Source organism: Podarcis filfolensis (genome assembly GCF_964270895.1).
Source record: "Podarcis filfolensis genome assembly, chromosome: 9".
NCBI classification, from domain to species: Eukaryota; Metazoa; Chordata; class Lepidosauria; order Squamata; family Lacertidae; genus Podarcis; species Podarcis filfolensis.
Window position 1 is genome coordinate 27,715,933 of NC_139610.1, and position 15,938 is coordinate 27,731,870.

Below are 15,938 nucleotides of genomic sequence, written 5' to 3' on the forward strand. Positions count from 1 at the left end.
TCTGCTCATTTTGCTGACACTATTATTGCTAGGCCAGCCTTTGAACTAAGGGGAAAAGGCATTATAGACTGGAGAGGTAGGTGGAGGCAGAGTCTGAAAGGCACAGCAAGCAGATGACCTTAAGTTGTACACATCACTTTGGACCCTGCTCCCATCAGATCAATAAATTGTGCCAGAGAAGCTCAGTTTAATCAGAAGTTTCCCAGCACCTTCTTATGGAGAACATTGGTGGCAAATGAGTTTTTCTGAAAGACTGTGCACCACTATTGATCTTCTGATCTACAGTCATACCTCATGTTATGTTTGCTTCAGGTTGCACATTTTCAGGTTGCGTCCCGCGGCAACCCGGAAGTACCAGAAAGGGTTACTTCCGGGTTTCGCTGCTCATGCAGACGCGCAAAATGACGTCACGCACATGCGCAGAAACGGCGAATCGTGAGCCACGTGTGCAGATGCAGGTTGCATTCTTTTCAGGCTGCGAACGGGGTTCCGTTACGGATCCCGTTCGCAACCAGAGGTACCACTGTACTGAACAGCTGCAAAAGAGAGTTATGTGTGTTCTAGGCTGTGCTAGGCTGAGTAGTCTAGTCAGCCACCACTTGAACACTTGGAATATGCAGCCTAGAACAGTCAGCAGAATCCTCTGCAATTTGCATGCGGTCTGGCAGCAGACAAACCGATGTGGAAAGTGTTCACTGAAGGCAGTCTGAAAAACACTGCCCTAGTGAAAGATTAGATGCCTGCATCAAATGCCCACAGTACAATTTATCACACTCTCGGCTGAAAGACTGTCAGTAGCATATTTTTGTCTACTGCATACAAATAGCTGTCAAGGTGTGCAAAGTGATGTGCCAAATAAGCTTTGTTGGACTACATAACTGCTGAGGTATCCATGCCGTGTAAGTTAGATACATGCTAAAATTTGAGATAGGAAACTCAGCTACTATTTAAAGATGAATCAAGAGGAAAAGTGAATGTCTCCTGTTAATCAAATCAACACTTACTTCACCACCAATGTATGCTGATAAAACATATCTATGGTATTTTTATGTGCACAAGCTTGGGCTGCTCAAATGCACAGGAAAATAGCTTTCTGCATGCTTAAGAACAGGGGTCGGCAAAGTTTTTGTGGCTTGGGCCGGTTCATGGTCCCACAGTGAGCCGGAATGCACTCGCACACACGAATGTGCAAACGCTATTTCTGGTGCTCCTTCCAGCACGGAGGAGGCATGCGCAGCTTCCCATTGGCTGCAGGAACTTCCTGCAGCCAATGGGAAGCTGACCAGTGTTGCAGAAGGCGGTCCCTGCTCTGCTCTGCGCTGGTTTAGTGCGGCGCACAGGAGCCGACCAAGTGGGGGGGCCCATGGGCCGGTTAAATGAGCCCCCATGGGCCACTTGTGGCATATGGGCCTTAGGTTGCCGACCCTAGCTTAAGAATAACAAAGCAACAAAATAGTGGTAAAAAGAACAGCATTGTTTTGCATATTTTATTTGGACTCTGCTTTACTTACCAAAACACCCCAATGTGGCTGGCTTAGTGCTAACACACACACACACACAAACAACCCCCAGATATTTAAAACATGTACAGTGGTACCTTGGGTTAAGAACTTAATTCGTTCCGGAGGTCCGTTCTTAATCTGAAACTGTTCTTAACCTGAGGTACCACTTTAGCTAATGGGGCCTCCCGCTGCTGCTGCGCCGCTGGAGCACGATTTCTGTTCTCATCCTGAAGCAAAGTTCTTAACCCGAGGTACTATTTCTGGGTTAGCTGAGTCTGTACCCTGAAGCGTCTGTAACCCGAGGTACCACTGTACTCTAGAAGCAAACCAAAAGAGCAATACCTCCTTGAAGCAATTCTATTTAGAGCAACCCTTACCTTTTGACCTTGGTTTTGAATGTTAAGGCAGCATGTAAACACCTGATTGCTTCCTCCTATCAAGTGCAGTAGAGAGATTAGGTGGCAAGACAGGGTTAAAGTAAGCCTTTAAAAGGGGCCTCTTTGACAACCTGCGTGAAGTAGTTGTGCAACCAAGTTGGCTATGGTTACACTGAAATTCTTTTATTGTGTGCAAAGAGCAGGCCATTCCCGTATCAGCCTGCCCCATACACTGTGCCCTTTGTTGGAGGTGAAGTGGGTGGCAAACATTTTCAGTTGCGGCGCTCCATTTTGAGAACTCTCTCTTGCAAGGCTTCCTTGGCCCTCTGCATTGCCATATTTTTGACACCCAGATAAACCCTTCCAGACCTTTTAGAATCTTTTACAGTCTTCAGAAGTCTTGGCCTAACTGATGCTTTTATGTACTGTTTTGTTGTTTTCAGAACCATTGTTATTGTGCCCTATATTAAATTTTGTAAACAGGGGACCGTAAATAAAAGGTAGTACAAAAATCCTTAAATGAGCTAGTGAGCATGGCTCATGAACATTGATAGTTCGTCCCTGGCACTTGCCCACTGCATGCTTAGGGCTGCAGAGCTGATCAACAGGCTTCGCCCTTACACTGGAGAAACTGCCGGATAAAATTGTTGCATGAAGGAAGCTTTCCACTGTCTCTCCCCACTATTGCCCCCCCCCCGGATATTTTTTTAGCTTCAAACCCAATTGCAGCTCTGTCCTATTTGAGTGATTTTTTCCCCCTGGGTATATTAGTAGGTAAGCTGACAATGCTACTCTATAACTGCCCTTGGTTATTACAGCCGGAAAAGGCATTGATACGCAATGACAAATGGGTCCAGCATTCACGAGCTCAGTCTTAAGAGCTTGGCTTGAAACCAGCTTGCGTTGCCTTTTCCCACAACTGCATTCATAATACTGTATCTCCTTCCCGGTATAGTAAAACTGTCTTCATCTTCACTGCCTTGTTCCAAAAACCCCACCAGCTTCTGCAAACAAACTCTCCACGCTGACACGTCCCCCCCTTCCCTTTGAAAAGCCTTTTTGTCAGCCTTCCTCTGGTGATAGGAATGAGCTGATGATGGGCATTAATGAATGTCACTGCCAGTTGTGAGTTTCTGAGGCAAACATTGTTTGCTTCCTAGCCTGCCACCCTCTGTGTTCAGTGGGGTGACTCCGTGCTCTCTTTCCATTGGCCCTCCTTCTCTTAGAGCTAAGTATGGACTGTGCCTGCTAGTTACCTTTGCCCTAGTGGGCAGAAACTTATTAAGTGTAGTCACGTGAATCGTGTCCTGAGGGACCTTGGTGTGGAGGGAAGCGTCAGCTGAGCAGGCACAGCAGGGCTTTTAAAAAAGGAAAAAGGAAAAGAAAGGACTGTTCCTACTCTACAGTGTTTGCTTGGGATTTAAAGGGACCATTAGGATAACAATGCAAGCTTAGTTAAGAGAATTTTTATACACAACTTAGGCTAGCTTGCACTCTAAAAGCACTGGAGGAAAACGGGGGGGGGGGGGGACAATTGCACACAGGCTCTTTATAAAAAAATAGCTGCCATGGAAGAGAAGGGAAAGGAACTACTGTTGCTTTTTTGTCTTACGGCCTGGCTCTTCCAGCAAATTCTCCATTTTCCAAAAGCACAAAAATACAGCAAGAATGTATTTTGCAAACTTTGGGCACTATGGCTAACAAAGTGTGGCGCCTGCCAACAGCAGCCTTAACAAAGAAACAGAAATGTTAAATGTAGTGTCTTTGCCTGTTCAAAATCTCTTGCCTTTCTGAAAGAGGGCAAGTGGCAAGAATGCAGATGTTTCCAGCTTTGTATGGTGGTAGAGCATGGGAATAGCTGCATCTCCCTCTCTAGGGGGGAAAGGGGGTTCTTTGATAACACGTTGGGTTCACAACTTTTCTTTTTTGTCAACAGATTGCTGCATTAAAAAAAAATAGCAAGGACAAGAGATCACAATGCAAGCTCATGAATTGTTTAGGCATCTGCGAATGCCAGAACTTGGTGACGTAAGGCAGTACGTGCGCACTCTCCCAACAAACACGCTGATGGGATTCGGTGCTTTTGCAGCTCTCACAACTTACTGGTATGCCACAAGACCCAGAGCTCTGAAGCCACCATGTGATTTAGCAATGCAGTCTGTGGAGGTGGAGGTAAGGAATCGCCGTCTTTCATCCCTTGCGTATTTACTTGCAAGATTAGCATAGCATGTTTCATAAAAGGGTTTTTTTCTGTTCTGTGATGCAATTATTGGATTAAGGCATTGCTTTGAATCTGGTTGCATGTGCCAACGTGCCACCCACAGTTCATACCAGTCACATTCCTTTTGTCCCCAGAGCATATAGTTCTATTGCAGCATTTTATATAGCTTTCTCATATTGATTACAGCAGACTATTCTGGCAAGGTCTAGGAAGTGTGCAAAGGGAATGACTGCATCATGTGCTCAGGAGCGAGGGCTAGGGAGCTATGCAAGGCAGAAAAACTACGTGTTGGAGTAGGCTTGGTTCAAAGCATCCATTGATTTCTGAGATGTAAACAGCTCAGAACCTTTTCTGCAGCCATGTAGGTTTGAAACAGATACTTTTCTAAAGCAATGATGAGGAACCTTTCTGGCTGGGTGTACCAGATCCTTATTTCTCCCTACCCCTGCTGGCAAAGTTCGGCAGGTGGCTTATATTGGTACTGTTGTCGATGTACCCTCTGATATTTCACAGTGCTGCTATAGCACTGTGTTGCCCTCCTTAGGCCAACTACAGTAACCACAGATGGTTAGTTTCCAGTTGAACAGGGATAATGTGCACTGTTTATTTAATTTATCTCTAAATCTCCCTCCGTCTTCCAGGATCCCAGGGCAATTTGCAGCATGCACATTAAAACCATTAATACCGTTAATAAATCAGCAATTCAGATAATGCAACTGTCAGGGCTACCCTAGGTCCCAGCTCACAAAGGACCAACGCTGCTTCGTTGTTAAGTATAAAAGCCTTTATTGAAGTTCAGTTTCACTTCCAGAGCCGCAGCGCGCAGCCCCACGTCTAAAGTGTCAGACCACTGATGCTCCGTCTGAGTCTCCTCCCCCTTTACACCAATTTAAGAGTCTAGCCTTGCTCCACCTTCTCCGCTGCTCCTTCCTCCTCTGGGTCCGCCTGCCCGCCGGGGTTCCGCCCTTTCTAGCCTCTTCTCCCGCTGATTCCCCTGAGCCTTCTCCCTCCCTCCGGCGGGCTTTAGGAGCTGGTTCCCCATCCGGGTCTCCTGCTGTTCCGCCCGCCTGCACATTTGAACTTGGCGCGCGCGCCCAGCCAGCAACTTTCCTCCTGACCGTTCCACTGCTGCTGTCACTGCTTCCCCCATCGGGGGGGCTAGCTGCAACTGACCTCCCCTCCGTTGGAGGCGTGGTCAGCCCTGACTCCCTCTCTGGAGGAGACACTGCTCCTGACACATGTGACTCCTCCCCCCCACTACGCTCTGGTGGGGAAACTGGTCCTGATCCTCCACTGCTGCTTTGGGGTTCCCCTCTGGCTCCTTGTTTCTGGTGCGTCCCCCCTGGGACCCCCCTTGCCCTGACCATCGGCGCCCCCTTCTGGGAATCTTCTGATTCGCTGGAGAAGCTCATGGAATCTCTCGGGCCACTGTCATACTCCCCTACGCTGCCCTCGGATTCTTCCCCTTCGCTCTCCCAATCCTCTCTCCCCATTGCTCCTGCTCCTGATTCCCTGACAGCAACCATACAATTAAAACAACTGTGTTGCACCAGACAACTTCACTTTCAGCTGGTCTCACCAAATCAGTTTCAGTAACTGAGGTTCATGAATTATTCATTTTATTTAAGTGCATTTGCATAATAGCACAATTAATAGTAAATTGCTAATAAAACCGCATGCAAAACAAAGTGTGCCTCTTCTGTGTTGTTCTCTCCCTCTGGGCTAGGCAGGTGGTGAGTCCTTTTACACTAGTACAGAGAATGAAGATGGATTTGGCCTCCTCAGGTTGGCAAGACTGTAACTGTTCTTTGGTTTTGCAGCACTGGAGAGAGTGGAACCAAGTATGCACAGTCGTACTAGGATACTTTACAGCAGGCACGTCCAACAGGTAGATCGTGATCTACCGGTAGATCACTGGATGTCTGTGGTAGATCACTTTATACTTTGGCTCACCTAAAAAAAAACCCAACACTTTTGCCCTGCAGCCCCCAAAACAGGCCTTTCCTTCTTTAAAAAAAGCTCAAGAACTTTGACCTGAACCCCCCAAAAAGGGGGTAGATCAATGCCAGTTTTTAACTCTGTGAGTAGATCACAGTCTTTTGGGACTTGGCCACCCCTGCTTTAGAGTATAGTTTCTCTTTGTGCTTTCTCCTTCCCTGGCTGTCTGGCCTGGCTCCAAACCAGGCTCATTCTTGCAGTCTAAATATCCCACACAGTCCAATACAAGTGTGAAATAAAGGTCAGTAGCAATTTCCTCTATGAGCAACTTTAACAAGCAGCTTTGAGCAAGGGGCCTGGGTAGGCTTTCACTATCCTAGTTGCCCCAGACATGACCCCTGGCAAACTTCTTTGCATTTTCTACATCTTGTGCCAAGCATAGCTATTTGTGAATTAGGAGGCCGTCTTTCCATATAGACAGAAATTTTCCATCTACAGGGTCCCTCTGGTATTCCCTTTTCTGTTTAAGTACATGTTCAGGGATTGTGGGGATTTCTTCCAGCCCTACAGGCTTTTGGGGTGGGGTCCAGCATTGTTACACTGTGATACAGGCAATCCCCAGACCACAGGTACCAAAACATTTTGAACACAGAGATGCAAAACATTGTGATTAGACAATGCACCTGAAAATTATACTTGATTAGCTGTACTGAATTTCTTTAAATACTCTCCTGTCATTAGTTGTACAGTATATGCATCTATTTAGATCCATGTGCAGTTTCATTGTGTTGATGACTTTGTTTTCTGCATATGCTATTAAATTTTTTGGTTCACTCATTCATTTTCATGTTAATGATATTGGTCATTAATTATTGGTCACTGTGTAGTGTGGATCTTTATTTTTACACTATTCTTTTAAACATCATACCCTGACCAGCCAAAGAGGAATTTTGTAATGTTTTGTAATGTTGTAAGTATTTTAATAAAATAAATCTGAAACAGCCTAATTGAAATGAGCTTGATCTCTTGCCACAGCAATCAAAGTATACTGGAGCAATACTTTTCAGGCTCATGGCATTAAAACTGATTGTGTTTATAAAAAAAAACAACCTGTGCTGAACTGGCTCATACTTCGCTTTGTCTAGCAAACTATTATCCTGGATAAACTGGGCTGTTTTTGCTGAATAGGAACTGCTAACTTAGGTATGATAAGGTATTAGTAGGGTCCTTTTCAAAAAGTCAACAGATCTTGCCCATTATATTTTCCAGTGTGCTTGGGAATAATTCTTGCAAATGAAAATCCATTATTATCTGTTGCTATTTCATTGTACTTGCTGCAAAACCAATTTGATGTGTATGGAAAAGTACATCTGGTTTATGGATTTTGAGTACACTTTGTACCTTGAAATTAAACTCTGATCGGGACTTCATTTTCTTTATCAGTTGATAGGTCTGGAAGTCACTGTGCTTGAGAAGACCACTATTTCTGAGTGCAGGGCAAATAATTGAGTTGAGGTGTGGTTATGTGCATGCTTCTGATTCTAGTCCTCATAGACTTCAACAATAATTCCTTCAAGTTTAGGTTAAGTATATCTGAATAAGTACTCCAGTAGATGGCAAGGAATAAATGAGGATGTAGGTCTTGCACTTCTAATAATTATGAATTTTGACAGGTTCTGTTCATTTCCTATTAGTGTCATTAAAAAAGAAAGGCTCACATCTGATGGAAATCCTGTATTTAAGGCATGCACATTAAAGCCATCACTAGTAGTATCAAATGAAATAATGAGCTTCTATCAGACAATGTTTATGTAAAACAAAAGGGAAAATCTGGTTGTTCTTGGTTTTTGCAACTCTTGCTCCTACTAGGTGACACTTCCTTAATGGGCCCAGGGTGACCAGTCATCACAGGCCGGAAGGATTACCTTATATCCCATCAGGATCACTCACTTGCCCAACTTGTACTGACCTTACCCCGTGATCAGATGTAAATGTTTGACTCTACTAGCCAAACAAGAAGCATATTTGTGTTTGCTTCCGTGGAGTAACTACCAATTCTTTCTGGAAAATTCTTGGAACTTAGCTGCAAATAAATTGTTTTGTTTTTTTATGCTAGTGCACACATATGGCCAAACAGAAATAGCTTCACCATTTTCTCCAGGAGCTTGTGAATTTCGGCTTGTGCATACCATAACCCTGCTCCAGAGGATCTAATGCCACATTGAACTTCAGAGGCAACATCCTCTGTGGTCCAGGGTCAGAGACAATCCTCTGCTCCAAAGTCTGGAGAAGCATATGGACCTTAGGGACTGCCTCATACTCTCCAAAGTGCAGCCATACTCCTCAACCACCTCCTGAGCTGCTTCTCCCCTTCTCACTGCTTACAATTCAAGCACCAGCCAGTGCTTCTTGCAGAAGCTCCCACTTCTGCCCACCAATTGCCCTCTCCCCAATTGGGCTGGAAGAGACAGGGATCTTCTTGCAGAATGTTACTCTATATGAAAGACATGTGTGCTGCAGGGTTAAAGGCTTTAGCTTATATCCATAGATATTATATCCTTCCTTCCTTCCTTCCTTCCTTCCTTCCTTCCTTCCTTCCTTCCTTCCTTTCTTTATTTCTTTATTTCTTTATTTCAAGGTCCTCCGAGCTGCAAACCAATATTTGTTATAGCAACCAGTTGGTGCCTTTGGGGGTTTTTCTGGGAAAATGTCTGAAATGCAACGCAGAATTTTGGTACTTTAAACCTTGACATAGCCTAATGGAGGAGAGAGAACAAAGCCACATCTTCTAAAATCCCCCTTTTTCACAATTGCTGCTGTTAAGACAGCCTGCCCTTCTGTGCTCTAATGTTCCTATAAATCCTAGTTTGAAGTCCCTTTGGACCTCCTCTTCCCAGCATCCTTGTCAAGGTTTTGCAACTGGGGTGCTGATTTTAACAGAGCCACCTCATGGCATTCTTTCCAAAGAGCGGCTGGTAATGCTGACACTCTTTCCATAGCCTAATAAACCGGTAGTTGGCAAATAGCTGTTGCAAAATACCAAGTTTCTGATGGTTAGTGGGTGGCTGGCAATCTGGGCACTGCTGGCAGGGGTTGTGTGCTCTCCTTAAATCAACAAGAGCTTGCTCACAGCTGACAACACAATAGCTTCCTCAGGCATACATCCAAGGATCCTTTCACTCCAGAGAAGCGTGCCTGCAACAAAAGCGTCTTGAGAACTACCAGCACTTCTGCCATTCTTCTCCCAACCTCTTTCATTGAAGCCGCTGGCTGACAGCAGGCCAATTGCTGTAGTTCAGGCATAGGCAAACTTGGCCCGCCTATGCCTGCTGTAGTTCCCCTCCCTCCTTCCACTGCCAGTAAACTAGGCACTGGAATATTATGCTGTAAAGCAGCATGCAAAATTCCATGTGCACAATGAGAGTTGCAGTGGACTCTCAAGAGCCTGAGCTGGGAATTAGTTTAGCTTTTTCCTCTTGCTATGAATTTTAGGGGAAGGGTATATAGCTCAGTAGTAGAGCATCTCCTTTGAGTGTAGAAGGTCTCAGGCTCCATCGCCGGCATCTCCAAATAAGATCCTTTGTCTGAAGTTCTGGCAAGCCACTACCTGTAAGCGTAGACAGTACTGAACTAATGGACCAAGGGTCTGACTTAATGTTGTGTATGCATTAAAACGCAGCAAGGTCCACTCCCCGCCTCCCATTGCCTTTAAAATCAAATCTGCACATGATTGTACACATCTGTACAGTTGGATGTGTTTCCAAGTCAAGTGCTGCCTGCCCACACCAGTGCGGGGAGAGGGGAAGTGGTTGTCCTCATACGTTTGCAAATTGGATTGAAATTGGTTTGGGGGAAACAACAGAAAAACGCAGTATCTCTCAAGGAACTTCAGGACAGATGTGGATTGTGGCTAACGTGTGTACACTGCTTCACAAACCCAGCAGTGGGAGCACACTGGATGTAGAGTAAATAGCCTTGTGTGCACAGTATAAGGCAGCTTCCTATGTTACTACGCTTGACAGTCTTATGAAAGCTCATCCTTTCTGAGCTTCACCTCACCCCCATTTCTCCTACAGGAAATATTACCGATACACCTTTAAAAGGTGGCAGCGAGGATTTCTGTATGAAGTACTGGACTTAGGAAGTTTAAATGCCACGTATTCACTTGCTAGAGAGTTTTTATTAGCAGCACTGCTTCGTGCCATAAACCAGAGTCCGTAGGGCAGTTATTCTCCAGCTAGCTTGTATGGATGCAAGCTTCTGTCTAAAGAACAATGGGATGTGGTTAACTTTGATTATCCTGCTTATATTTTAAGATAAAAAGCCATGCAGACCTGAGGCGTTTTTTTATGGTACTGTGTACAGTTACACCTTTAAATTATGGATGCAGTACATGTGTATGATACAGATAGTGCTCTTTCAAGGAACCACAACCACTTCTACCACCTTGGGACAAATTCAGGTTTGCTATTGCTGCTTCATCTTCTTCGTCATTTTATTATTTATACCCCGCCCATCTGGCTGGGTTGCCCCAGCCACTCTGGGCAGCTTCCAATACATATAAAATCACAATATGATGTCAGACATTAAAAGCTTCCTGATACAGGACTGCCTTCAGATGTCTTCTCAAAGTTGAGTAGTTATTTATCTCCTTGACATCTGATACGAGGGCGTTACACAGGGAGGGTGCCACTGAGAAGGCCCTCTGGCTGGTTTCCTGTAACTTCACTTCTCACAATAATATGTGAAATGGCCCTAAGCAGCAAGGTAAATGAGAACATAGGAAGAAAGCCTGTAAGCTTCTCATTGAGTAGAGAGCACTTTGCCATCAATTAGTCATATGTGTTAGATAGGAATGATGCAAATAAAGCATTTCTTATTTGAGGCATTTCTTATCTTGGGGTTTTTTGTTTGCTGGGATAGTGAGTGATCATGATCACAAGACGTCCACTTACAAAGCAGGCCTTCACTGAAGAGTATAGTATTCTATAATGATGATGAGGAGCTTCTAGTTCATAAAATGTCACTTTGAAAACTTGATCAGTTGACTAATTCTTTCAATGAAACTTTCATGTAAAACTCAAGTAGTATTTTTTATAGATGTTTGTTCTTGAATATGAATCTCTGTGTGAGAACTAGTTTGAAACCAGCTTGTAATGGTTCTAGGGGTTGCTCGTGCGTAAATCGCCGCCACACCTGGCTGGGTTAACTGGGTGAACTCTTTCTGTCCGGACAGCCACTCACTCGTGGCTGTCTCAATCGCTGACAGAATCCGTCAGTGGGCGTTTCTTGAACTTCTTCCAGCAAAGAAGCTCTTTGACGCCTAGTCGCCGCCTACTCTCCCTGCGCGGAAGCCTTCCCTTCCCTCCCCCCCCCCATCCCTTGCCAGGCTTTTCTTTGAGGGCAGACCTTAGCAAAATGTCCTGGTCGTTGACAGAGGAAACACTTCTTGGTAGTTTTCCACTCCTTTCCCTCCCTTTTACGACCTTCACTGGAGTTTGAAACCTCGCGCGCGCGCGCGCCATCAATTTCCATTGGCTCCGCCACCTGGGAAGGCTGTCTCCGTATCTCAGGAATGCGGTAGTCATGGAAACGTTCCCTTCTCATTTCCCGCTTCTCCTGAGCCCGCGCTTCCTGGCGTACACCAATCGCAAGCACAGCCTTTGTGAGCTCATCCAGCGACCATGGTCGGGGCGCACGGGACAACTCGTCCTTCACTGCGGGGGACAGACCCTCCTCAAACAACATTTGTATCGGTTCAAAGTCCAGATCCCACCCAAGCTGGTGGACTAACATCGCAAAACGCGACCAGTAGTCTCTGACGGACTGGCTCCCCTGCTTGCACCCCATCAGTTCCCGCCGAGTCACACTTTGCTCCACTTCGCTGGAGTACATCGCATCCATTGCCTGGAAGAATTTCTTAAGGTCCTTCAAGGCATCATTTTGCGTCGCCATTAGGGGCCTGATCCATTCGTGCGCCCCATCCTGCAGATGCCCCACAATGTAAGCCACCCTCTCCCCGTCATCAGCAAAGTCATCTTTCTGCAGTTCCAAAGCGTACTGTACTTCCGTTCGGAAAGCATTGTAGTCTTGGGGCTTTCCACCAAACTTGTGTACCAGCCCCGGTACCTTCCTTGCGATGGGGGTGGGTCTGACCTCTGCATCCTGAGTCCGTCTTTCGTCCAGCCGCGCCGTCAGGGTAGCTACATGCTGCTCCAAGTCTCGGTTCCTCTCGACCAGACTCCGCACTGCAGCTGGTTGCTCCGTCTCTCCGGCTGTCCCTGTTTGGCTCATCGTGCTGCCTCTCCGGGGCTGCGCACAAGCAACGTCAGTGACTGACGGATTGCTGTAATGGTTCTAGGGGTTGCTCGTGCGTAAATCGCCGCCACACCTGGCTGGGTTAACTGGGTGAACTCTTTCTGTCCGGACAGCCACTCACTCGTGGCTGTCTCAATCGCTGGCAGAATCCGTCAGTGGGCGTTTCTTGAACTTCTTCCAGCAAAGAAGCTCCTTGACGCCTAGTCGCCGCCTACTCTCCCTGTGAGGAGTCATGGAGCCACCTCGCCGATTCCCCCATCTGCCCCCCTTCTCCACTGGTGCTACGCTGATTTCCTTCCCCAGAAGATGGACTGCTTCTCTCCCTCCCGGGATGCTCTCCGGAATCCCTCTGGAGCCCTCCCTCTCCCTCTGGCTCCGATGGCAGTTCCCTGACACAGCTGAACCAGTTTTACACTGAAAAATTCTTTTCCCGAGCGAGCTGTTTGTAAACACACCAAAAAGGTGCTTCCAGACAATTACCTTCTTTGCAAGGTGAGCAGTGTGTATTACAGTGGAAAGGGGTTAAAATACACTCTGTACAAATGTTTAGGGCACAGGTGCAATTCTTATACTTCAATAATGTACTAAAGAGAAATCTGGTTTCTGAGAAAGTTTTTGTCAGCGGTTCTAAAGCAGGTGTGAGAAACTTTTGGTCCTCTAGATGTTGCTGAACTACAATTCCCATCAGCCCCAGCAAGCATGGCCAGTAGTCAGGGATGATAGGAATTGTAGTTCAGCATCATCTGGAGGGCATTACATTGGCTACCACTGCCTTGGAACAAGGCAATTGCAAAAGATGATACAGTTATTGCAGCATAATGTTAGACTTTTCTCAACTTTGGTCTAGTTTAAGTGGAAACGAGAAACCAACCTTTTGCAGTGACTCATTGACCTTGTAGTGTGTAGAGCAGGAGTTGCCAATGTGATGTCCACAAACACACATGTTCCCACTGGGTCCCTCATCCCCTTTGATGTTAGGCTTGAAAGAAGCATTTTGTTTAGCAGTGGAATAGGTTGTGGTGTGTGTGTGTTGCCCACAATAGTTTGCAGATGTGCCCATGACTGCAAAAAGGCAGGCAGCCCCTTTTTAAGTTCAACATTTTATTCTATTCAAGCAAATTTATAAACATAGGATGACTAATTCTAGAATGCACTTCCTTTCTGCAAACTGCAACTAGACTACGTTATCAGCACTAATTTTTGTTTTTATGTCCGTATCAGCCAAATACAGCTGAACTTAGATTTAACTATCTGGGATGCCCTAGCATTGTAGCAGAAATGAAATGAGATAGGATCTGAATCTATATCTGTCACACATTTTAGCCAGAGTTTTGCTTCTTTCATTGACATGCTTCCTAATTCAATCAACTGTTGCAACAACCTAGTCACTTGGCTGTTACTGTCTGACATCAAAAAGAAGTGTCACACAGGACGCTTTGGAGAAAGAAATGTGTAATTTAACCTTCTTTTATATACAGGGTGAAGACCATGCCCGAAGATCATCACTACTTGATAGTGATGAGACAATGTCATACTACTATGATGATGTGAAGACAGTTTATGATGTCTTCCAAAGAGGAATGCATGTGTCAAGTGAGTATTCATGCTTTGGGAAAACAAGCTGGAACAGTGCTCTAGTCACCTGAAAGAAACAGTAGCTGACTGCTTTCATAGTGCAGTAAAACACTGTCTGCTGGAATAGCAAATAGTAATCAGCTAAACTTTCAGAACCTGATGATTGAAGTTTAAAGTGAGAACTGTGTATCATGATGGTTTCAATATTGACATTGTGAGTAATTAAGCCTTGCACATGAATTTTTAACTTTAGAATCGTTTTTTTTGGGGGGGCTAGATTGAACCATCTGGTGGGGGAGTGAACTAGAATCTCCCCTGTATTTCTTTCTTTTCCTTTTTATTTGCTAAAATTCTTAAACCTTTTAAACTTTTATCACTGTAGACAATGGCCCTTGTTTGGGTGTAAGGAAACCAAATCAACCATATGAATGGATCTCTTACAAGGAGGTAAGCAGACACAACTTTGTGTATGTTGATGAGGTTGGTGTTTGGTTCTTTTGATGCTTACAGCAGTCAAGTTATTTCCTTTCAAAAATGTTGGGATGAGGGAAGTTCAACAGCCACAATTATTGGGTGCATACTTAAGTGGCCTATGTTCTTTATGTTTATAGTTAATACAAAATTTGTTGTTAAGTTTCACTAGTATCCAGGCTTTATGTGTTGCACACTTGCCTAATCTATATTTCAACAGACATTTTCAAGTATCTTTCAAAACTTGAATTCTAATCAGTTTTTCCTTTTGTGAACTTCCTTATATTTCCTTTCTCTTCCTTTCTCTTTCAATCCCTGAAAAGCCTGTCTGGAGGGGTCAGAGGCTCCAGACCCTGTGCACAATGGGGAAATTACCCAGAATGGGTGGAAACTTTGGGCGAAAGCAGACATCTGATTGGTTTGGGGTTTTTTGAGGGGGAGGACTTTATTCAGCTAACTTTCTCAAGTCAACTTATCTTAGAATCTAAGCCACCATGTTTCATTGTAACTTGGCTAATATATATCACAAGAGAGATATTACGTGTTGGAAATATTGATCCTGTGTGTGATCCCTATAATATTTCATATTCTAAGCTTTTGTATTCTTAGCTAAACAGACTTAACAGCATTCCCACCTACATATTCAAATCAAGTATGTCTCAGCTCATTTAAAATCTGATTCTTCTATGTGGTTTGTGAATTTAATGGCCAGGGCAGTTGTGGAATTATTCTTAGTTCTGCCTAGGCATGATTTTTTAGAGCAGATACCTGGCTTTTTAAAAACAGGCTTCCATCCTACTCATTAATGGTATATAACTTACCTTAAGCATTGGCCAGTACCTGTGTGAAATGTGTAAAGTGGCTAAAGTTACTGAAGAGGCTGAGCGGAATAAAATAGAAAATTTAACAGTACATTCCTACATGCTTTCACAGAATTAGTAAGTGATGCACCTTTACACAGACGTGTGTTTTCCCCCAGGTTGCAGAAAGAGCAGAATGTGTTGGCTCAGCACTTCTGAACAGAGGCTTCAAACCATCTCCTGATCAGTTCATAGGAATCTTTTCACAGAACAGACCTGAGGTAATCAAAGGCCATCATTAGGCTGATAACTCTTGTGGAATAAGGTAGTCCAGTTGTATAGCTTTGCGTCGCTGGGAAGATGAGCTTCCATGATCCTAATTTCACCCAGCCCTGTACACAGTGCAGCACCAGTACAGAGTAAATGGTTGGGAGGTTGCCATCGTCCGTAAAAATCACATCTTGCTCACTAGGAAACCAATTCACCTGGAAGCCAGAATCAAGGGTTTGGTCTCCCCTTGCAAGGAAGCTGCCCACCCCTCAGCTGATCAAGCCCCCATACTGTTCTTCCTTTCAGACACCAGAGCAGTATGGAGCTGGGTGATATATCTCGGCTGCTTCTTCCTCCCCTAAGGTGGGGAGGAAGAAGCAGACAAGATACTTTTCAGACACTGTGATATATCAGCATATACTGACATTTAGCTGCTGATATATCATGATGTTGAAAACCAGATATT

At 44.9% G+C, this 15,938-nt stretch overlaps 1 protein-coding gene across 11 annotated transcripts in view; it reads left to right on the forward strand.

The window, feature by feature from the left end:
* ACSL1 (acyl-CoA synthetase long chain family member 1) overlaps window positions 1-15,938 on the forward strand; it is a 99,192-nt gene that overhangs the window by 59,057 nt on the left and 24,197 nt on the right. For all 11 annotated transcript variants that reach the window (XM_083631177.1, XM_083631176.1, XM_083631178.1 and 8 more), the window contains 4 exons: window positions 3,816-4,051; window positions 13,835-13,949; window positions 14,314-14,378; window positions 15,382-15,483. In XM_083631177.1, coding sequence (XP_083487303.1) covers window positions 3,857-4,051; window positions 13,835-13,949; window positions 14,314-14,378; window positions 15,382-15,483 — 477 coding nt within the window. In that variant the 5' untranslated portion in view covers window positions 3,816-3,856. The remainder of the gene's footprint in view (window positions 1-3,815; window positions 4,052-13,834; window positions 13,950-14,313; window positions 14,379-15,381; window positions 15,484-15,938) is intronic.